We start from the raw sequence: 17,320 nt of genomic DNA, 5'->3' as shown, positions 1-17,320 counted from the left end.
GACTTCATAATCATTTATTAGCTATGAAGACACACACAAAAGTCAGTTGGAGGCCACCAGTTGGGGAGAGCCCTGTGTCATGGAACCCTGCTGCCCTCAGCGATGGGCCAAACAGGGCCAATGCCCAGAACATTCTGCCCTGTAGCAGTTCTGCAATGAATATCTTCATACTCACTTGGCCAATACACAGAGGCTTTGAAATGCTTTCAGGTAAAATTCCTTTTATGTCACAATATTCCAATGCTATGAAGATCTAACCATTTCCAATAACCAGAAAATGCCAAGATTTACAAGATTTATCCCACAGAAAATCCACTTAGCATTTCATAATACTTAGCTCAGATCATAAAGGCTGGTTGAGGTGGAATGGTAAAAGGTTGGCATTTAGAATTAACTCTGCCAATAGGTGATTGGTAAGAGTATGCACCCCAGTCACCTTCTTATCTATAAAAGGAGACCGGTTTTAGGCAGAGGTTTACATCAGATTACTTTGAAATGTGGTAAAAACTAGGGACTGTGTTCATAGAAGGAGGCACAAATGTATACGTATATACATAAGAGTGTTCTGAATAATGTTCAGTGATTTCACTAATGTCCTAAAGCCCAGTTACGGGTTCGGTTTGGAATCCTTCAATCAGATGGCTTCCCAAGTCCTTTCTAGTTCTAATGCGTCATGCATCATTGCAGACCGGGGTACTGTTTATGTCCTTAGCTGTATCTTCCTAGGTTTTAGACATAGGAGGTTCACATTTTTAAGTCCATTCTACAAAGCAAATTACCTGGGCATTTATAGCCCTCATGTCTCCCACTTGGAAATCTGAGCACTGGGATAGCATCTAGGGTCTCTGTCTTTAGCTGTCCCCCTCACACACAAGTTTCTACCCTCTAAATGTGTTGTTTGGTGGGAAACAGTTCTTCTCTTCCCCCTAACTGCCTCCCTGTCCTACCTGTTCCTTGGAGGTAGGAACCAATCCCTCATGCTCAAGTGCTCACACCGAAGCCCGTGGATCTCTCAGAGAAGTGTTGCTTACACTTCAGAGTGTCTACAAACCACGTGGGAATCTTGTTCAAATGCAGATTCCAATTCAGTAAGTACCCCGTGCGACTCAAGAGTCTGCATTTCCACATGCTCCCAAGGACCGCTCCAGTTCATACCAGTTCCCAGCCCCCACATGCAGTACCCTAATAGCCCTTCTCAGGCTGAAGGCAACTCACATCGGTGCCTCTGTGGAGTCCTTTAGCGGCCTCTAAAGGGTCTTGAAGCTCTCCTAAAACACTCAAACCCACACCCTGAGTTGCTTTAAAAGAAACAAGTTTGTATAACACATCATTGTATCACAATAGAGAAAACCCGGATTTCAGAGGCTGACAAACCTGGGTTTGAACACCATCATCTAACAATGTGTTTGGCGAATTATTGACCGTGAAACTGTCTTGTTGAAAGACTGAAGAGAGGTAAGCTGGTAAAGCAACCACGTTGCCAATCCTAGTGGCGACTTTGATTCAGGATCAAGCCTAAAATTTGCTGATGGTGCCCCAAGAATATGCCAATGTAGAATCCCACTGATTCTTCCTGACTAGGTCTAAACTGGGTTATCTTAATCAGCCCCAAATTCCTGTGTCCCCCATACAACCCCATGTGCAAAGAAGGAGGTATCACGCAACATAAGAGTAATCTAAGACAAGGTTTCTCCTTTCTAACTCTGAAACTTCTAGAAATAACAAAGGGGTCCTGAGCATTAGTTTTCTCACACGCAGAGTGATGGGGGTAGAACAGATGTCTGACAAAGTTTGCCTTCTACAATAAAATGTGTGCGATTCTCTTAAGTCTCTAGGTTCCCCTTTCGCCAAGGTAGACCTACAAACCATTTTAATGACACTCAGGGTTACCTCTGATGTACTCCAAATGATGGTACTGTTCCCCCAATTCCTGTGTTTCATGTTTATTTCTGTATCAATTCTTAAATTATCCTGCTGTGAACTGTGTAGTCCTCATCATGGACTAATCAAAACAAAACACCATTTTTATGTTCTTTGTTGCCTTCCCGAAGTATTTCTGTTCACCACCAGGAGGCCGTGGATAACATTGTGAGATCAGTTAATGCTCAAAGGTTTATCTTTGTTTCATGTAACAGATCTATTGGCTATGAGACAAACCACATTTTAAGGACACTAAGAATGCATGATATTAAAAAGAATAGGAGGGGCGCCTGGGTGGCTCAGATGGTTAAGCGTCGGCCTTCGGCTCAGGTCATGAGCTCAGTCCTGGGATCAAGCCCCACGTCCGGCTCCTAGCTCAGCGGGGAGTCTGCTTCTCCCTCTCCCTCTGCCTGTCCCCCTGCTTGTGCTCTCTCTGTCTCTGTCTCTGTCTCTCTCAAATGAATAAATAAAATCTTTAAAAATAAATAAATAAACAAATAGGAAACCTGTTAGGAAAGAAAATACTGATATGAAGGTGAGCATATCACTTGCCCCCCAATCTGCATAAAAATCAAGGTTTTCATATAAACTAATACCTGATGTAGTTTACTGATCGATGTTTTAGTCAATCAGCAACCTTAGCTCACTGATTCTCACCCCTCCCAGTGCATCAAAACCACTTAAAGATAAACATATAGAGCTATAGAGGTATAGATATATGTATACAGATAAAAATGTAGATATACGGAATGAATGAATGAGGAAGACATCTGGGTCCCACACCCAAGAGATTATTTTACCGGACTGGAGTAGAGCCCAACCATCAGTATTCTTTAAGCACCCCAGAAGATTCTAATGTATAAACAGAGTTGAGAATTGCTACTTAATCTTTGGTTGTTAAATCATTTTAAGAAAGGGCAGGCATAAAACACATGCTGAGGGGCGCCTGGCTGGCTCAGCCGGTAGAGCATGCGTGCGACTCTTGATCTCAGGGTTGTGAGTTCAAGCCCCACGTTGGGCAGAGAGCTTGCTTAAAATAAACAAATAAAATAAAATGAAACACATACTGAGATTATCGATTGTTTTCCCTGTTTCTCTGGTCTTTTCTCTACCCTCCAACTTTCTTACCGTGAGCCTGTATTGCTATCATCATAAAAATAAAGTGAAAAAAAATTTTTTTAAGAAAACCAGCATCCACAAAATCCCAAGCATAAATGACCCTTCTCCATTTTCCTGCTTCCTCTATACTCACACTATTTGTATCCAGACTCTTCTTATTAGATGCCCCTCTTCCCATACTTTTAAGATTTAGTACAGTATAGGCTATCATAGAAAATAACCATTATCAAACTCATGAATTCTGTGGCTCTGTTGAGACAATATGTATTTGTCACCTTAAGTCTGGGGTTTTCAACCCACCAGAATCTAACTGGCTGCCCAGTGGCATCTCCCAGGGAGTTCTAAAACTTCTCCCACACCCTGGCCACACCCCAGACAATTAGATCAGAATCTCGGAAGGCGCGGACAACAGTTTTATATCCTCAGGTGATTCCAATGTGCAGCCGAGGCTGGGAGAACCACTGGCTTTAAGAGTTAATTAATACAGGGGCGCCTGGGTGGCTCAGTCGTTAAGCGTCTGCCTTCGGCTCGGGTCATGATCCCAGGGTCCTGGGATCGAGCTCCACATCGGGCTCCCTGCTCCGCGGGAGGCCTGCTTCTCCCTCTCCCACTCCCCCTGCTTGTGTTCCCTCTCTCGCTGTGTCTCTCTCTGTCAAATAAATAAATAAAATCTTTAAAAAAAAAAAAAAGAGTTAATTAATACAAGTCTCCACAGCCAGAGATAAGCTCCTGCCAGCTTAAAAGCACAATACCTTGAAATTCTGACACTGGTGTAATTTCAAAGAATGGTCATTTGTGAATATCCATCGATGTTCAATTGCAAGTTGGCAAGGAATAAAAATAGGCACTAGATAATAAATGTGTTCACTGTTGTCCCTTTTAATTGGGCATAAGTCGCCATCTTTTATATTTAAATACGAAAAATCCTAAGAACACTGTGATATGTCACATATTCTGACCAGGATCAGAAATGGGCAAAACGAAATTGGACAAAAAATGTTTTCTCAAATTCTACATTTATCTTACCCAGGTAGGTGTTATTTCTGAGTGACTTTGCTACCTGGAAGTCAGGAGTGTGTACTCTTCTATTGCTTGGGATTCTTAGATGAAACGCCTAGATGCTGACCATTTTTCTTGTTTGTAAATCTGAAATAAAAGTGCATTTCCTTAAGTTTTAAAGAAGCCCAATGCTGTTTGATTATTCTTCTCATGTACCCCAGGCCTCCTATCCTCCTCTTTTACGGAGAAAACTGGTGCTTTTGTTTTGGTGCAGGTCTATTCTATGCTCTTCTGGGGTAAGAATTAGTTCACAGACAACACTCACTTCTGTGGACTGAAGATTTTTCAGACACAGGCAGCAGAGAATTTTAATGGTATGCAAAATACCGCAATTAGGCAGGTTTTACTGATAGTGTTATTTTAATGAGTGAAACCTCCATATAAACTCAACACACATATAACCAACGTGGAAATTCTGGAAAGTAGTATTAAATGAATTCAAAAAGTCTAAAATTCTTTTAAAGAAATGAGTTTGTCCTTTTCCATCTCAAGGCATTATACATTTGTAATCATCTTTTCTAAAGCACACTAGGATTCTCAGCAGAAGTGGCCTTTTCCTTCTCAATCTCAGGAAGGGATGGTTTACGGGTATTCTTTTGTTCTCCACAGCAAAAGCATGAGTGAAGGAAAGAAGAGGGTCTGCGGCCAAAGAACGGATACATTCCACAGCACAAAGATTAAAAGCCAAGCTTAGAGTGCAAAAATACGGAAAGGGTAGATGGTTCTTATCTCCCCTATTAAATGAGCGAATTCATTCAGCAGTATCTTACTGAGCACCTACTATATAATGCATGCAATGCACTCTACTATGTACTGGAAACAGAAGTCAGGAAAGTCTCTATTCTCCTGGAACTTAGCAGGAATGGGGGGACAGAAATTAAACTGGTTTTCATGAAACTGTTTTATTACAACAGTGATGAGGCAGTGAGGCAGCAGTGTAGGGTGACAGGAGAGCCGAAAACAGGGGCCTGACGTAGGCAGGGAAGTGAGAAGAGGCTTCTCTGCAGAAAGGACCTTTACTCTGGGGTCTGAAGGACAAGTTGAAAGCCGGACAAGGGAAGAAGAAGTTTTGGAAGCAAGGAACGCAAAGGTCAGCATAGCTGGGGCCTAATGAGGGAGGGGAAGAGCAAGCTGAGGCTGGCGAGGCTGAGGGGCACCAGGGAGGGAGTTCTGCTTCAGGTGTGTTGAGTCTGAGGACCTGGTCCTCACCACATCAGTGGTGTCCAGTGAGAGGGTGGACATCGGGGTATGGAACACCAAGGGGCCCTCTAAGCCAGGGGGCGCTGTTGGGAGTTACCAGCGTGTGGACAGGAGCTGAAGCTGTGGGAGGGTGAAACCACTTCACACTAGGCCACGAGCCTTAAATATGAAATCTGAACATCCCTTTGACACCAAGAGTTTGCACTCGTAATAACCTCAGACATACTTGCTGAGAGAAACGAGTCCTAAGAAAATATAAAGTATCACAGGTCCATTGGGATGACTTTTCATTTACACAGTATGAAGGGACAAACTGCATTTTTTTAACCTCTGTTTTGATAAATGTGAAATAGGAAGGTTTTGTGACTACAAATGCAATCACTAATAATGATTACTGTGGTCCAAGAAAAAAAACCTGGATCTTTTGTGCAACTAAATTAAATAATTACGTTGCCCTGAAAGAACCCTGAGTCTACTCATGGAAAGACATTTCATCCTCCCATCAATCTCTGTGCATATATTAGGCACAGAGTAGGAAAAGACAATTGGGAAAATGAGAGAGCAGGGGAAAATTAATTATAATTATGGAAATGCAGCTTAAAGAACAAAGGCTTAAATTTGTAACACAGGTCTATGGGGAAATAATTCTCATAAGCAACCATTTAAAACCTGAGAAGTCTGCAAATCTGAAGGAAACGGTGACTGTTTATTAGACATGTTATTTCTTCTTTCTAATTTAGTAATCAGAAAATTGGTATTCCCAAGCATAAAGGAATAAAACAATCAAGGGCCTTTCTGCTTGGCTGGACTCCCAACAGCCACGGTTTAAGAGAAGGAACTTGAGTCCAACAGGAAGGGCCCGCCACGGATCTCACTTAAAGGCAACAGGCTCATTGCTTCTAACAACTAAAGCTACATAAAGCTTCAAAGACTGAACGTTGTTACTTCTCGTCCATCTGGGCTTCCCAACTATCCAGACCTTCTGTACCATTTTACACTCTACCCAGATCTTTTCATCCCCTCTGTCATTACAGAATGTGAGTGGCCTCAACATAGAAAGCATGACAAGAAAGAAGATCACAGTGGATTCAATTACCCAGCAAAATCTCCCCATCGTTAGATTCCCGAATGGAGAAAAGAGACTAAGACATCTCGGCATGGACTTACATATATGAGTCTAGATGATTGCTTGGTTCCGATCAATCCAGCTACATAACCTTGCACAAAGCGAGCACAATGAAGAACACCAGAATCTTTGGGGAAATTAAGTCACCCTAATTCAAAATCTTAGTGGACAAGAGCCAGAATGGAGTGGCTCTGGAGGGGTCCAAGGAGAACTATCAGGGGTTAGGGGGATAGCAGTCTATCCATTCAAAGTCACATTCCTGATCCCCTATTGTGTGTACAGCCTCGAGCCTGGAGTGGCAGGATGGCCCTCTTGAGGACCGAAATCAGAGGAAGTACCCCTCACCCCCAGAGACAAGCAGGGTAAGAGCTACCAAAGAATGATTCAGAGATTTCTTTAGGCTTCTGGGAGTCACCCCTATAATAGCATGAGAAGAAACAAAAGAGACTACAGTCAGTAGATCTGGGAAGAAGAGGCAGAACCTTCACACTGCACCTCGTTCTCCACAGCCCACAGCAGTCTGCAAACTCCTTGTGAACAAACATGGAGATAAGAGAAGGGTGGAGACCAGACAGTTGCCCAAGTGTCCTCGGGGCAAGGGAACCACGCCTCAGCCAGAGGGAATTAGGAAGGGACAATGGGTGGGGCTGGAGGGAGACAGCCCGTCCTCTCTGAAAGAGTCCCTTGGTGAGGGGCCAATTACACATTCACAGAGGATGGACCCAGAGGGAGTCTGGGTCACCTCACCACCACTGACATACAAACCAGGTGCCCAGCTGTGGCTTCTAGAACTTGGCTTCCCCATCTCTCTTCCTTGTACCAAAATCTGAGGAGCCAGGCCTGAATTCCTCCTCAAGGGGAAGATGTACAGCCAGAGCCCCCTGAGCCTCCACCCTCAACCCCCAACAGGCAGCTCAGGCCTGTGCTAGGGGTCAGGAAGGAGATGGGACATAAAGGCGTTTGAGATGAATGTCTTAAATTAGATTAGACCCTCAATAACCAAAAAGTAGCCAGAAAGTTATAGAATCCACCCAAGATGTTGCAAAGAGTACTTTTAAAATCATTTGTTAGAGAAAAATTAAACAATTTCTTGCATATGCTACACTCAGTTGAGAATACGCCATAAACCCGCCACAGATGGAATGCCCATCATAGAGAAGGACAAAAAAGAAATGAACCTCAAATTTCAAAACATAAAGTAAATAGCATTTCATTGAGGCTTTCCTTGAGAATTTTTCTCTAAGCGCAGGAAATGAAGGAACAGCACATGTTCCCAAAAAGCTATAGAATCATTTTGTTTCATACCAGCTCATATTAAAGGTTATTTCCTTTGTGTTATAACTAGTACATAAGTAGCCACTTTTGTAAGGCTGGCTGTAATTTGTCTCATACAATGGGAAGAGGGAAGTGCATAAATCAATTTGGTCAGTTAATTCACAGCAAATTCTCCAATTACCCTCTGTTTAAAAGTGGGATGAGGAGAGAAGGTTAAAAAGAAAATAAAAAGTTTTTAAACACAAGCACTTAGAAAGAAGTGTTTAAGTCATTTGTCCTAAGTCACAGCATTTTGCTGACATGGCAACTTGATCCTAGAGGGAGAAGTCACCCAAAGCAACCCAGCTGGAGGGCAGCCCCTGCAAGTTGCCACACCTGGGTCAGGCCACACCTGCTTCTGCCCAGGCCTTCACTGCCACTGGCATATTTGCAAGGTGCACCAGAACATCATAGACCCGAAAGAATACCTCACTAGATGCTTTCTGCCTTGGTGGCCATCCTTTGGGGGTGAGGGATGGGGGAGGGGAGACTTGAGAAGAGGGCTAAAGAGGAATTTACTGGGCGAGGCTGCTTCCAGAATTACTTCGATTACAATTTATAAAATTTAAATGACTCAATACATTTTCTCCCTTATGGTCTACTTTTTTTTCCCACCCTCTCTCTCAACTCCTGCTTGACATTTTTTGCATGCAGTGTTACTCTCCAAGAGATAATACTTTTTTTAAGTAATCTCTATGCCCAATGTGGGGCCTGAACTCATGACCCCAAGATCAAGCGTTGCATGCTCTACCAACTGAGCCAGTCAGGTGCTCCCAGAGGTAATACTTTTCATCTTAATGAAGCTTGCAAAATTTTGACTGTCACCGCATTAATAGTAATTCTATGTGTACTAGTATTTTCTGGACCTAGAAGATGTTTATACAATCATTGGATGGAAAAGCTAAGCTCAGTAATAACACTAATATAAAATCTAGTAATGCCCCCAAACCCCTAAAGCTGCTGCTGAAATCATAACATGTTAATAAAACAGCCTCTTTAATGAGAACCATAATTCACTTCTGCGTAATTTCATTGTCCTTTCATATATACCAGGCAGGATCTGGCATTCTTCCTTCTTTTTCCAGTAAAGATGGAATTCCAGTGTAGGGGGAGTGAACTTGTCCATTCTTCTTTTTTGAATATAAAGACCTTTGTCCTGAAAGCTTGCTTATCAGTCCTAATTACGGGTCTCTCCATGGTCAGGAGAACTCAGGAGCGCTTATGGGCGCGTGCGTGCTTGTGCACACATGCGCACACAGACACACACCCCCTCTCCCTAAAGAGAAATGTAACGTTCTGCCAGTGCAAAGCTAACTACAAAGTTTACAATCTTACCTCCTCCTGATCCCCGTTTGCCCGCCTTTCCATCCTACACTCTCATTCACTACGTACCCATCCTCATGTCTGATTACACAAAGATCTCAAGCGTTACTGCTACTGGGAACTTTGGGAGCTGGCGAAACCCTCATTTTAGAAAGAAGGAAACTGAGGATCCCCAAAGGTGACAAACGCAACACAAGTTAGTAGTGAAACTAGGAACAGAACTAGTCTCCAGGATCCCATCCGAGCCTACTTTCTTTTACAAACGGTAGTCAAGTTTCTAAATTCACATCACCGAGTAGGCCTCTGGCCAAGAAAGGGAGGTCAGATGAAAGTAATTCATTAAATTAATTAACTAAATGAATCTGTTGCATTAGAGGGTTGCTTGAGGCAAAGTAAAAGTACATATAAGGCACTTTTTGAAAAGACATATTACACACTTAATAAGAGATCTATCCTTCACTTTATCCCTAGGTAGTAAGAGAGCCTCATAATTCAGTTCAAAACCTTTCTACTCTAGATTTGTGATGGTCATTCAGAAACATTCAATATAACATGATAGCAACAGAAATAAATTTCAATATAAGTTGGGATGATACCATAATAACTTATAGGAAAGCAACTAATAATTCTTTCCAACATCACAATTATAATTAACAGTGCATGAAAACAAAAATTAAGTCACCTCTAAATTTATTCTATTAAGGAACTCAAATATGTGGGAAAACTTAGGTGCACAAAAAAAATGTATATATTAATTGCAAATACACTGTTTATTGGTTTAAGAATCTGTCCCAGGTCAGAAAAAAACGCCACAATGCATACAACCAAGAGAAACAGGAGACAGTGTAGGTAATTTTCAAATAAGAGTAACTCATGCAAGTACAATCTATTAAAATAAGATTCAGAGGCACCTGCCTGGCTCTGTTAGTAGAGCATGTAACTCTCAATCTCAGGGTTATGAGTTTGAGCTCCACATTGGGTATAGAGATTGCTTAAAAATAAAATATTTAAAAAAAAAAAACAAGATTCATACAACACAAATCATCTTTGCCCAAGTTTTTTTTTTCCCCCCATTTCAAACATAGCAGGTGAATAAAAGCCAAGTACAGAAAAACCTCAGCGATTGGCTTCTTCAGTAGGTACACAATCCCTTTGGATCAACAGATTCCCTAAAAATCTGGGCAAAGGACAGATGAGTGGGAAATAAGAAACAGCTTTTCATAATCCCTATCTGGGTTCCTCACATCACTGAACACAGAATTATGTCAATTCAACCAGGTCATTTTGTCAGCCAATATAGACCATTTCCTAACTTTTCCCGCTATTCCAATCCTACCATTAGGATTGTTGCAAAGACGAAAGAGAAGATAAAACACTAGACAGAAACAGACTATTAACAGTGTTTCTCTTTGGGTTGTGGGATTGTGGGTAATGAAACATACCACCTCCATACTCAGAAAATGAGGGTATGAATGAATATGTTTTATGAACTGCGAAACAGTATACAACTGTTACTTTTTACTTTTTTGTTACTTTTGTTACTTTTTGTTACGAATGTTACTTTTTTACTTTTAAAAAAAGTAATTTTTACTTTTATTGATCACTGTAGCCCATATAGTCCATTTTCATGTAGCTCTTTTCTCCTCGGACTACTGCTTAAATCTGTATGTAAAGAGTCTGACCAGCACAATTTGCACAGTGAAGTCTTCATAGTCTAAAAGTCTATTATCTTGCAGCAGAAGTGGTTTTTTTTCTGTTTGCAATAGAAGAGATTTCTCTTTTTGTTTTGATTGATTTGGTTATAGGAGAAGAGTTATCAACATAGACAGGGAGAAGCCAAGAGAGTAGGCAAAAAGCATCCAAATGCACATCCCATATTCCAGAAGCCCCTTCCAAAAGATATCCCACATTTCTGACTCAACAGGTCCTGCCCTCTTTCTTCTCTCAGGCACATTCTGAAATTCTCTACAAAGATATTATCACTAGAGCTCCCTTGGCTTAAAATATACCAAGACTTCTCACAGCTCTCCATTTAAGTTAAGTAAGTTCCTATCTTAACAGAGGTTCATTTTTGCAGAGGTAAATAAAGAGGAAGAGTAGAGGCATCATTCTTTCCCGAATTACATATCCTTAGGCAAAGAAGTCCAAAATGATATTTTACACTATCAGAAATACTTAAAGCTATTGCTTTATTATAAATGAATAAAATCATAATTCTAATTGGCTTTAATCCTTTTAATCTTGGGAATATCTGGTATCTCTAATTCATTCCCAAAAGAGTAGTTCTAACATGTAAGCAACCAATTCATATTTTAAGTATTCTACTGCCCCCTTGTGTATCTCGTGTTCAGTGAAAAGGTAGCTCACAAAATCCCATCATTTTAATTCTCAGAAATACCTCAATAGAATCTCAGGTATTAGAACCAGAGACAACCTCGAAATCATCAAGACCAGCATGCTCATTTCACAAGGAGAGAATGGAGCTCTTGAAGGATTATATCATTTGCTCCAGATCATAGCAAAGGCTAGTTAATAGCAGAGCAAATACTACTGGATGGAACTTAAGCCTCTGAGCGCTAATTTCTCTCTTGAAATGGAGATAGCAGCCTAGAATAAAAGAAATGATGGCATTTTAGAGTGAAAGATCAGAGTTTGAAATTTAGATCACCATTTCACCACCTCCCCGAGCCTCAGCTTCCTCTTTGTGAAACAGAATGAATAATAACAATTGCAAAGGTGTCGAAAGAAAGCAATACAAGTGTTCATCAAGCCCTCGGCATAATATAGTAATATACTAAGTGTAATACAACTATAAAAATACATAGAAAGTTGTTTTTAAATCGTTAAAGCCTTTGAGATCTCTGGACAAAGGCATTCTAAAATACTATATGAAGGCATTTAAATCTGAACTTTGTCCAAACAGGCACAAAATAAAACTTGAAAAAATACAGCTAGTTTTTCTAACTCCTGTGCTTCTTCACTTATCATATTTATTCTTTTATTACAAATAAAAAATTGTAACAGAAAATACCCCATAGCAAATGCTGTGTGTGAGAGAGAGATGAAGCAATGATCAGAACCCTTAGCTAAGGTTCACAGAAAAATAAAGCAGAACTCAGGGTCACAAGGTAAGGTCACAACTCCCCTGTCTCTTTTGCTAAGGAGACATTCGCCTACATTCACCACTGTTATGCCAGAGAGCCAGTCTGGAAAGGTAGAGGCAGAAATTTTAGTTTTGACCTTGCTAATAATTAACTAGGTCAACTTGGGCTAGTCATTTCATTTCTGCTTCCCTTTCTTGACCTGTAAGTACGCCTTACCTAGAAAAGTCCTGTAGTGGGGTAGCATAATGAATGTGGGGAAAAAAAAAAAAAAAACATTATAACCTCTGAAGTACTTTAATAAAGTAAGGCTGAGTTTATCTTAAACTTAATTTAAAGCAGTAATAAAGCATAAGTCTGTCACCAAATTGGGGAAGAAACACTAAGCTTGGAAAATCGAAGGCAGCTTAGATTATAGGATTGTTAAACGGCACTCTGATCCCTGGGAAATTTCTCTGTCTACCCTCTACAATTCCCCCGGCTTTTGGTGGAGATTACTCCAAAAATACGGGCCACATGTAAATCTTTGACTCTTAAACAAATTTCATTCAAGGGTATCCCGATAGCAGGATTGACAGAGCTTATCCCTGACTTTATATCACAAAACACACACCCCAGCAGGGTAAAGGCAATTCATCTTAGTTTGCCAGGAAAAATGAGAAGTATTGATTCCTCTCTGATTGGTGGCTGCAGTAATCCACCCTGAGTATGACAGGTAAGTGCTGTGAATGGCTCTGTTCTGTTTTTATATGTGACCTGATAGTAGACACACAGCATGCTGGTAACAAGCACTGACTGATGACCCACATATATTAACTGAACACTTACTACGGGTCGAGCCCCCCAAAATTTCAGACATCAGAAAGGGATATTATTGGAGTTGACAGCATAAAAAAGGAAAGGCACTGATCTAAAGTGATTTGTAAGGAAGAAAGTGGTAACACCATTATGGTTATTGGGGTGGGCACATTGCTTACACCTATAGGGGATGAGACCAGTGGGGCTTCTCAGGCAAATTATCCATAAACAAGTGAACTCGAGCTCTTGGATCAACCCGACGATGACACCATATTTGCATCCAAAGTGCTAGAATAAAAGTGCTGTCAGAAACAAAATAAAAGCTCCAGCCCCACAAATACAAAAGGCAGCTCACCATGAAACACACTGTTGTCCACCAGAAAATGCCTGCGGTACTGCACACAGTTTCTTTTCTCCAAGTTCCAGTAGCTCATTGTCAGAAGATTTCTGGCACAGCATCAAAACCAAATTGCTCTGTCGAGGGAAACAGAATGAGACAAAAATGAAGAAAATGGCAGCCACACGCTCGCCCTGGTAACATAATGCCTCGGTTACCCAGCTCCGTGAGGCAACTCAGGCGGCATACAACTTCTCCATACAGGGAACTGGAATCCCCTAAGTCCTAAGAAATTTCCCGCAAGTCTTCCCAGAGGGTAGAATATCCTTTAACGCACCAAAACAGTAGCTTTTTCAAACAGCACCTTTCGGGACTCAGTTATTGCCGTCTAAAGGCGGAATAAATCTACCATCAGAGAATAAGTGGCCAGGACCCAAACCAGCCAAAGCCGATAACTTCTCAGGAAATTTCATCTATAGGAGGGGAGGTGACCATCATTCCCAGTTCCTGAATTTTGGCCCAGTACCCCTCTGGTAGACTATGCAATCAATCCACAGAAATCTAAGAAGTTTTAACAGTGTCCATGTAGCCATGGATAAGCCAAACACAGTAACAAAGCTTGTCTCCCTCTTTTGGATTCACTGGTGGTCCATTCAGGACCATTAAGGCCTGGATCAGCCCACACTGCACTTATTGGTGTAAGTAGAACTGGGCACATGTCTCAAGCTGGGTGAATAAGAAGCAGTGCCTACCCCTCCATCAGGCTTGTCCCTCCATAGAGAAACACAATGCTAACCAGAGCAAGGGCTTCAAAAGCAGAGATCTGAGCTGATGAATTAAACTCCTCCAAAAGCTGATGTGCAAAACCCTGAACAAGGCCCCCATTGTTCACAGGATTTGGCTAAAGCAACTTTTCAGAATTCCAGCTTCTTTTCTTGTCACAGAGTAAGGCCAGGCAACACCAAGCGGGGCTGGCAAGAAGGAAAACCCACAGGTGGGAAACGATTTGTTATCTGTCCTATTAGAACAATCTAGAGTTTTGTAAAGATACTCCAGGATGAAGTCAGACACTTGGTGAAAAAAATAATCAGAGCTTTGTCTATTCATCAATGGAATAATTGGTGAAGGCTCCCAAAGCTTTTGCCAGAGCTTCTCCTTGGCTCAAAGGCTCCTTCTTAACCCTCTCCAGCAACAATCTTACCTGACTCCAACCTATCCTACCTTTTTTCTGGCTTTGTGCCTCAACTCCCACTTCTCCTTGCCTCATTCCCACCTAGCGAAGTCTGGCTGTCACTCCTACTTCCTCAGGCTAAAGATGGGGCACCTGGGTGGCTCAGTCAGTTAAGCGTCTGCTTTTGGCTCCGGTCACAATCCCAGGGTCCTGGGATCGAGCCCCACGTCAGGCTCCCTACTAGGCAAAGAACCTGCTTCTCCCTCTCCCTCTGCTTCTCCCCCTGGTTGTGTGTGCTCTCTCTCTCTCTGTCAAATAAATAAAATCTTTAAAAAGAATGAGTCCCATAAATCTAAGTTAAAATCACCTATGGATCCAAATGTAAAAGATGACAGCAAACAGCTGATTATTGGAGACAATATCCCCTCCCACCCAATACTGAATACTACAAAGAGCTCTCCTTTAAAAAAGCATTTTTAGTTATATATATAATGTAGTTATATATGTTCATTAATTTTTTTTAAAGTCAACACTAAAATTCATCAAAAATCCTTAAAAATTTAAAGACCCTTCTTCCTTCATTCCATGCCCCTCTCTTGGAATGACCTCTTTTGTTTGGTGTGTATCATTCCAGTTCTTTTTCTATGCATTTACATATGTATGTATGTATATATATGTGTGTATGTATAAAATACATATACATACATGCAATTTTAAAGACATCTTTATATTTTTTTAAATATTTATTTGAGAGAGAGTGTGTGTGTGCACATGCACAAGCGGGGGCTGGGGCAGAGGGAGAGGGAGAGAGAGAATCCTCAAGCAGACTCCCCACTGAGCGCAGAGCCTGATGCAGGTCTCGATCCCAGGACACTGAGATCATGACCTGAGCTGAAATCAAAGAGTCAGATGCTCAACTGACTGAGCCACCCAGGCTCAGTTTGGGGTCCTCACCCCAAAGACATCTGTATTTTTAATAACACCTTTCTGCAAGAATTGGAAATAATTTCAGTGTGATCAATAGTACCTATTTTCTACCAAAGTGTATTGATTATTCATATTTTTTAAAGACTTTATTTATTTGAGGGAGAGAGAGAGAAAATGAGCAAGAGCTGGGGGGAGGGACAGAGGCAGAGGGAGAAGCAGACTCCCTGATGAGCAGGGAGCCCAACGCGGGACGCAACCCTAGGACCCCAGGATCACGACCTGAGCCAAAGGCAGACGCTCAACGAAATGAGCCACCCAGTGCCCTGATTATTCATATTAGAAATATTTTGAGTTGCATGGAATTAAAGAGAACCCTGTCTGTATTTATGGTCATTTTTCCTTACTCACTTGATCTTATGGTTTCCTGTGTCATTCTTTCTTTTGCACTCTGTTCATTCTCAATCCAGGAAAGGTTAGTGGAATGAGAAGATGAAAGAATAATGTGCATTTGTATATAGTTAGCAAAACACATGAACATACCTGACTCTCACTTGGCTTCCTCTTAACCAGATGGAAGAAGGAAAGAAGAGGATATTAATATAAGTGATTCACCCATGCTGCTAGGAAAGGGTAGCAATGGGACTTGAAATCATATCTTCGGATTCCAAACCCAAGATTCTAGCCATGACAGGCTAGAAGGAACTAGACTGTTATACAATATGGTGGGGTTTTATTCTTTTTTTAAGATTTATTTATTTGAGAGAGAGAAAGAGAGGAGAGAGAGTGCACGCAGGTGAGTGTTGGGGGAGGGACAGGGGGAGAGGAAGAGAGAGAATCTCCAGCAGACTCCCCACTGAGCACAGAGCCTGCTTCGGGGCTCGATCCCATGACCCTGAGATCATGACCTGAACCGAAATCAGAGTGGGACTCTTAACCGACTGAGCCGCCCAAGTGCCCTAATATGGTAGTTTTTAAATATGTCCTATAAGTTCTTGTACATTCCTCCCTCCCTTCAAATGGTGGAATCTAATTCCCCTTCTTTTGAATATAGGTTGGACTCAGTGACTCATTTTTAACAAAATCAGTTGTAATTGATGCTATGAGTCTTCCAAAACTAGACCATAAAAAGGATACACCTTCTGCCTGGCTCCCTAGCTCTCTCAGGATGCTCACCCTGAGAACCCAGCTACCACCATGTAAGAAAGCCCAGATATGAGTGTTCCAAATGATAGCACCAGCTAGGCCCTCAGCCAAGAGCCAACATCAACCATAGACATGTGAGTGGATGAATCTATAAACCATTCTAACTCCAGTCTTCAAATCCTCTAGATGAAGCTCCACATACAGAGGGACAGAGACAAGCCAGCCCCTCTGTACCCCAGCTATACTTCTGACACACAGAAATAATGAAAGATAATAATTATTGTTGCCTTAGACACTAAGACTACACAGCAATAGATAATGAATATAGGTAACATCCTTGCACACATTCAGTGAGGACTAAGACCTTCAACTCTTTGAAGACAGAAAACAAACTGACACAGATGTATGTAATACTGAGATACTTGAGCACTGGTCTTCTATTGACCCACCTTTCCAACTTCCAGATATTGTTGCTCACACTATAATCATTGCCCTTTTCTTTAAGGACTGGTTAAAATGCCATGGCCTTCCTGGGGCACCTGGCTAGTTCAGTCAGTAGACCATGCAACTCTTGATCTCAGGGGCATGAATTCAAGACCCACGTTGGATGTAAAGATTACTTAAAAAAATAAAATCTTAACAAACAAACAAACAAAAAAAGCTACTGCCTTCCTGAAATGCCCCCAGGATCTCTCCCTCCAATTTACCTAAAACTCTCATGCACTGAACTACCGTAATCCTACATACCAATTATTGAGTATCTACGACGTATCAGGAACTAT

The 17,320-nt window shown here is 41.5% G+C and overlaps 1 protein-coding gene across 1 annotated transcript in view; it reads right to left on the bottom strand.

The window, feature by feature from the left end:
* Window positions 1-17,320, bottom strand: part of PLCH1 (phospholipase C eta 1) — a 202,163-nt gene that overhangs the window by 158,207 nt on the left and 26,636 nt on the right. The window contains exon 2 of the mRNA XM_036120610.2: window positions 13,316-13,434. Coding sequence (XP_035976503.2) covers window positions 13,316-13,394 — 79 coding nt within the window. The 5' untranslated portion in view covers window positions 13,395-13,434. The remainder of the gene's footprint in view (window positions 1-13,315; window positions 13,435-17,320) is intronic.

This window comes from Halichoerus grypus, chromosome 1 (genome assembly GCF_964656455.1).
Source record: "Halichoerus grypus chromosome 1, mHalGry1.hap1.1, whole genome shotgun sequence".
Classification (NCBI taxonomy): Eukaryota; Metazoa; Chordata; class Mammalia; order Carnivora; family Phocidae; genus Halichoerus; species Halichoerus grypus.
This window is presented reverse-complemented; position numbering and strand designations above follow the sequence as displayed.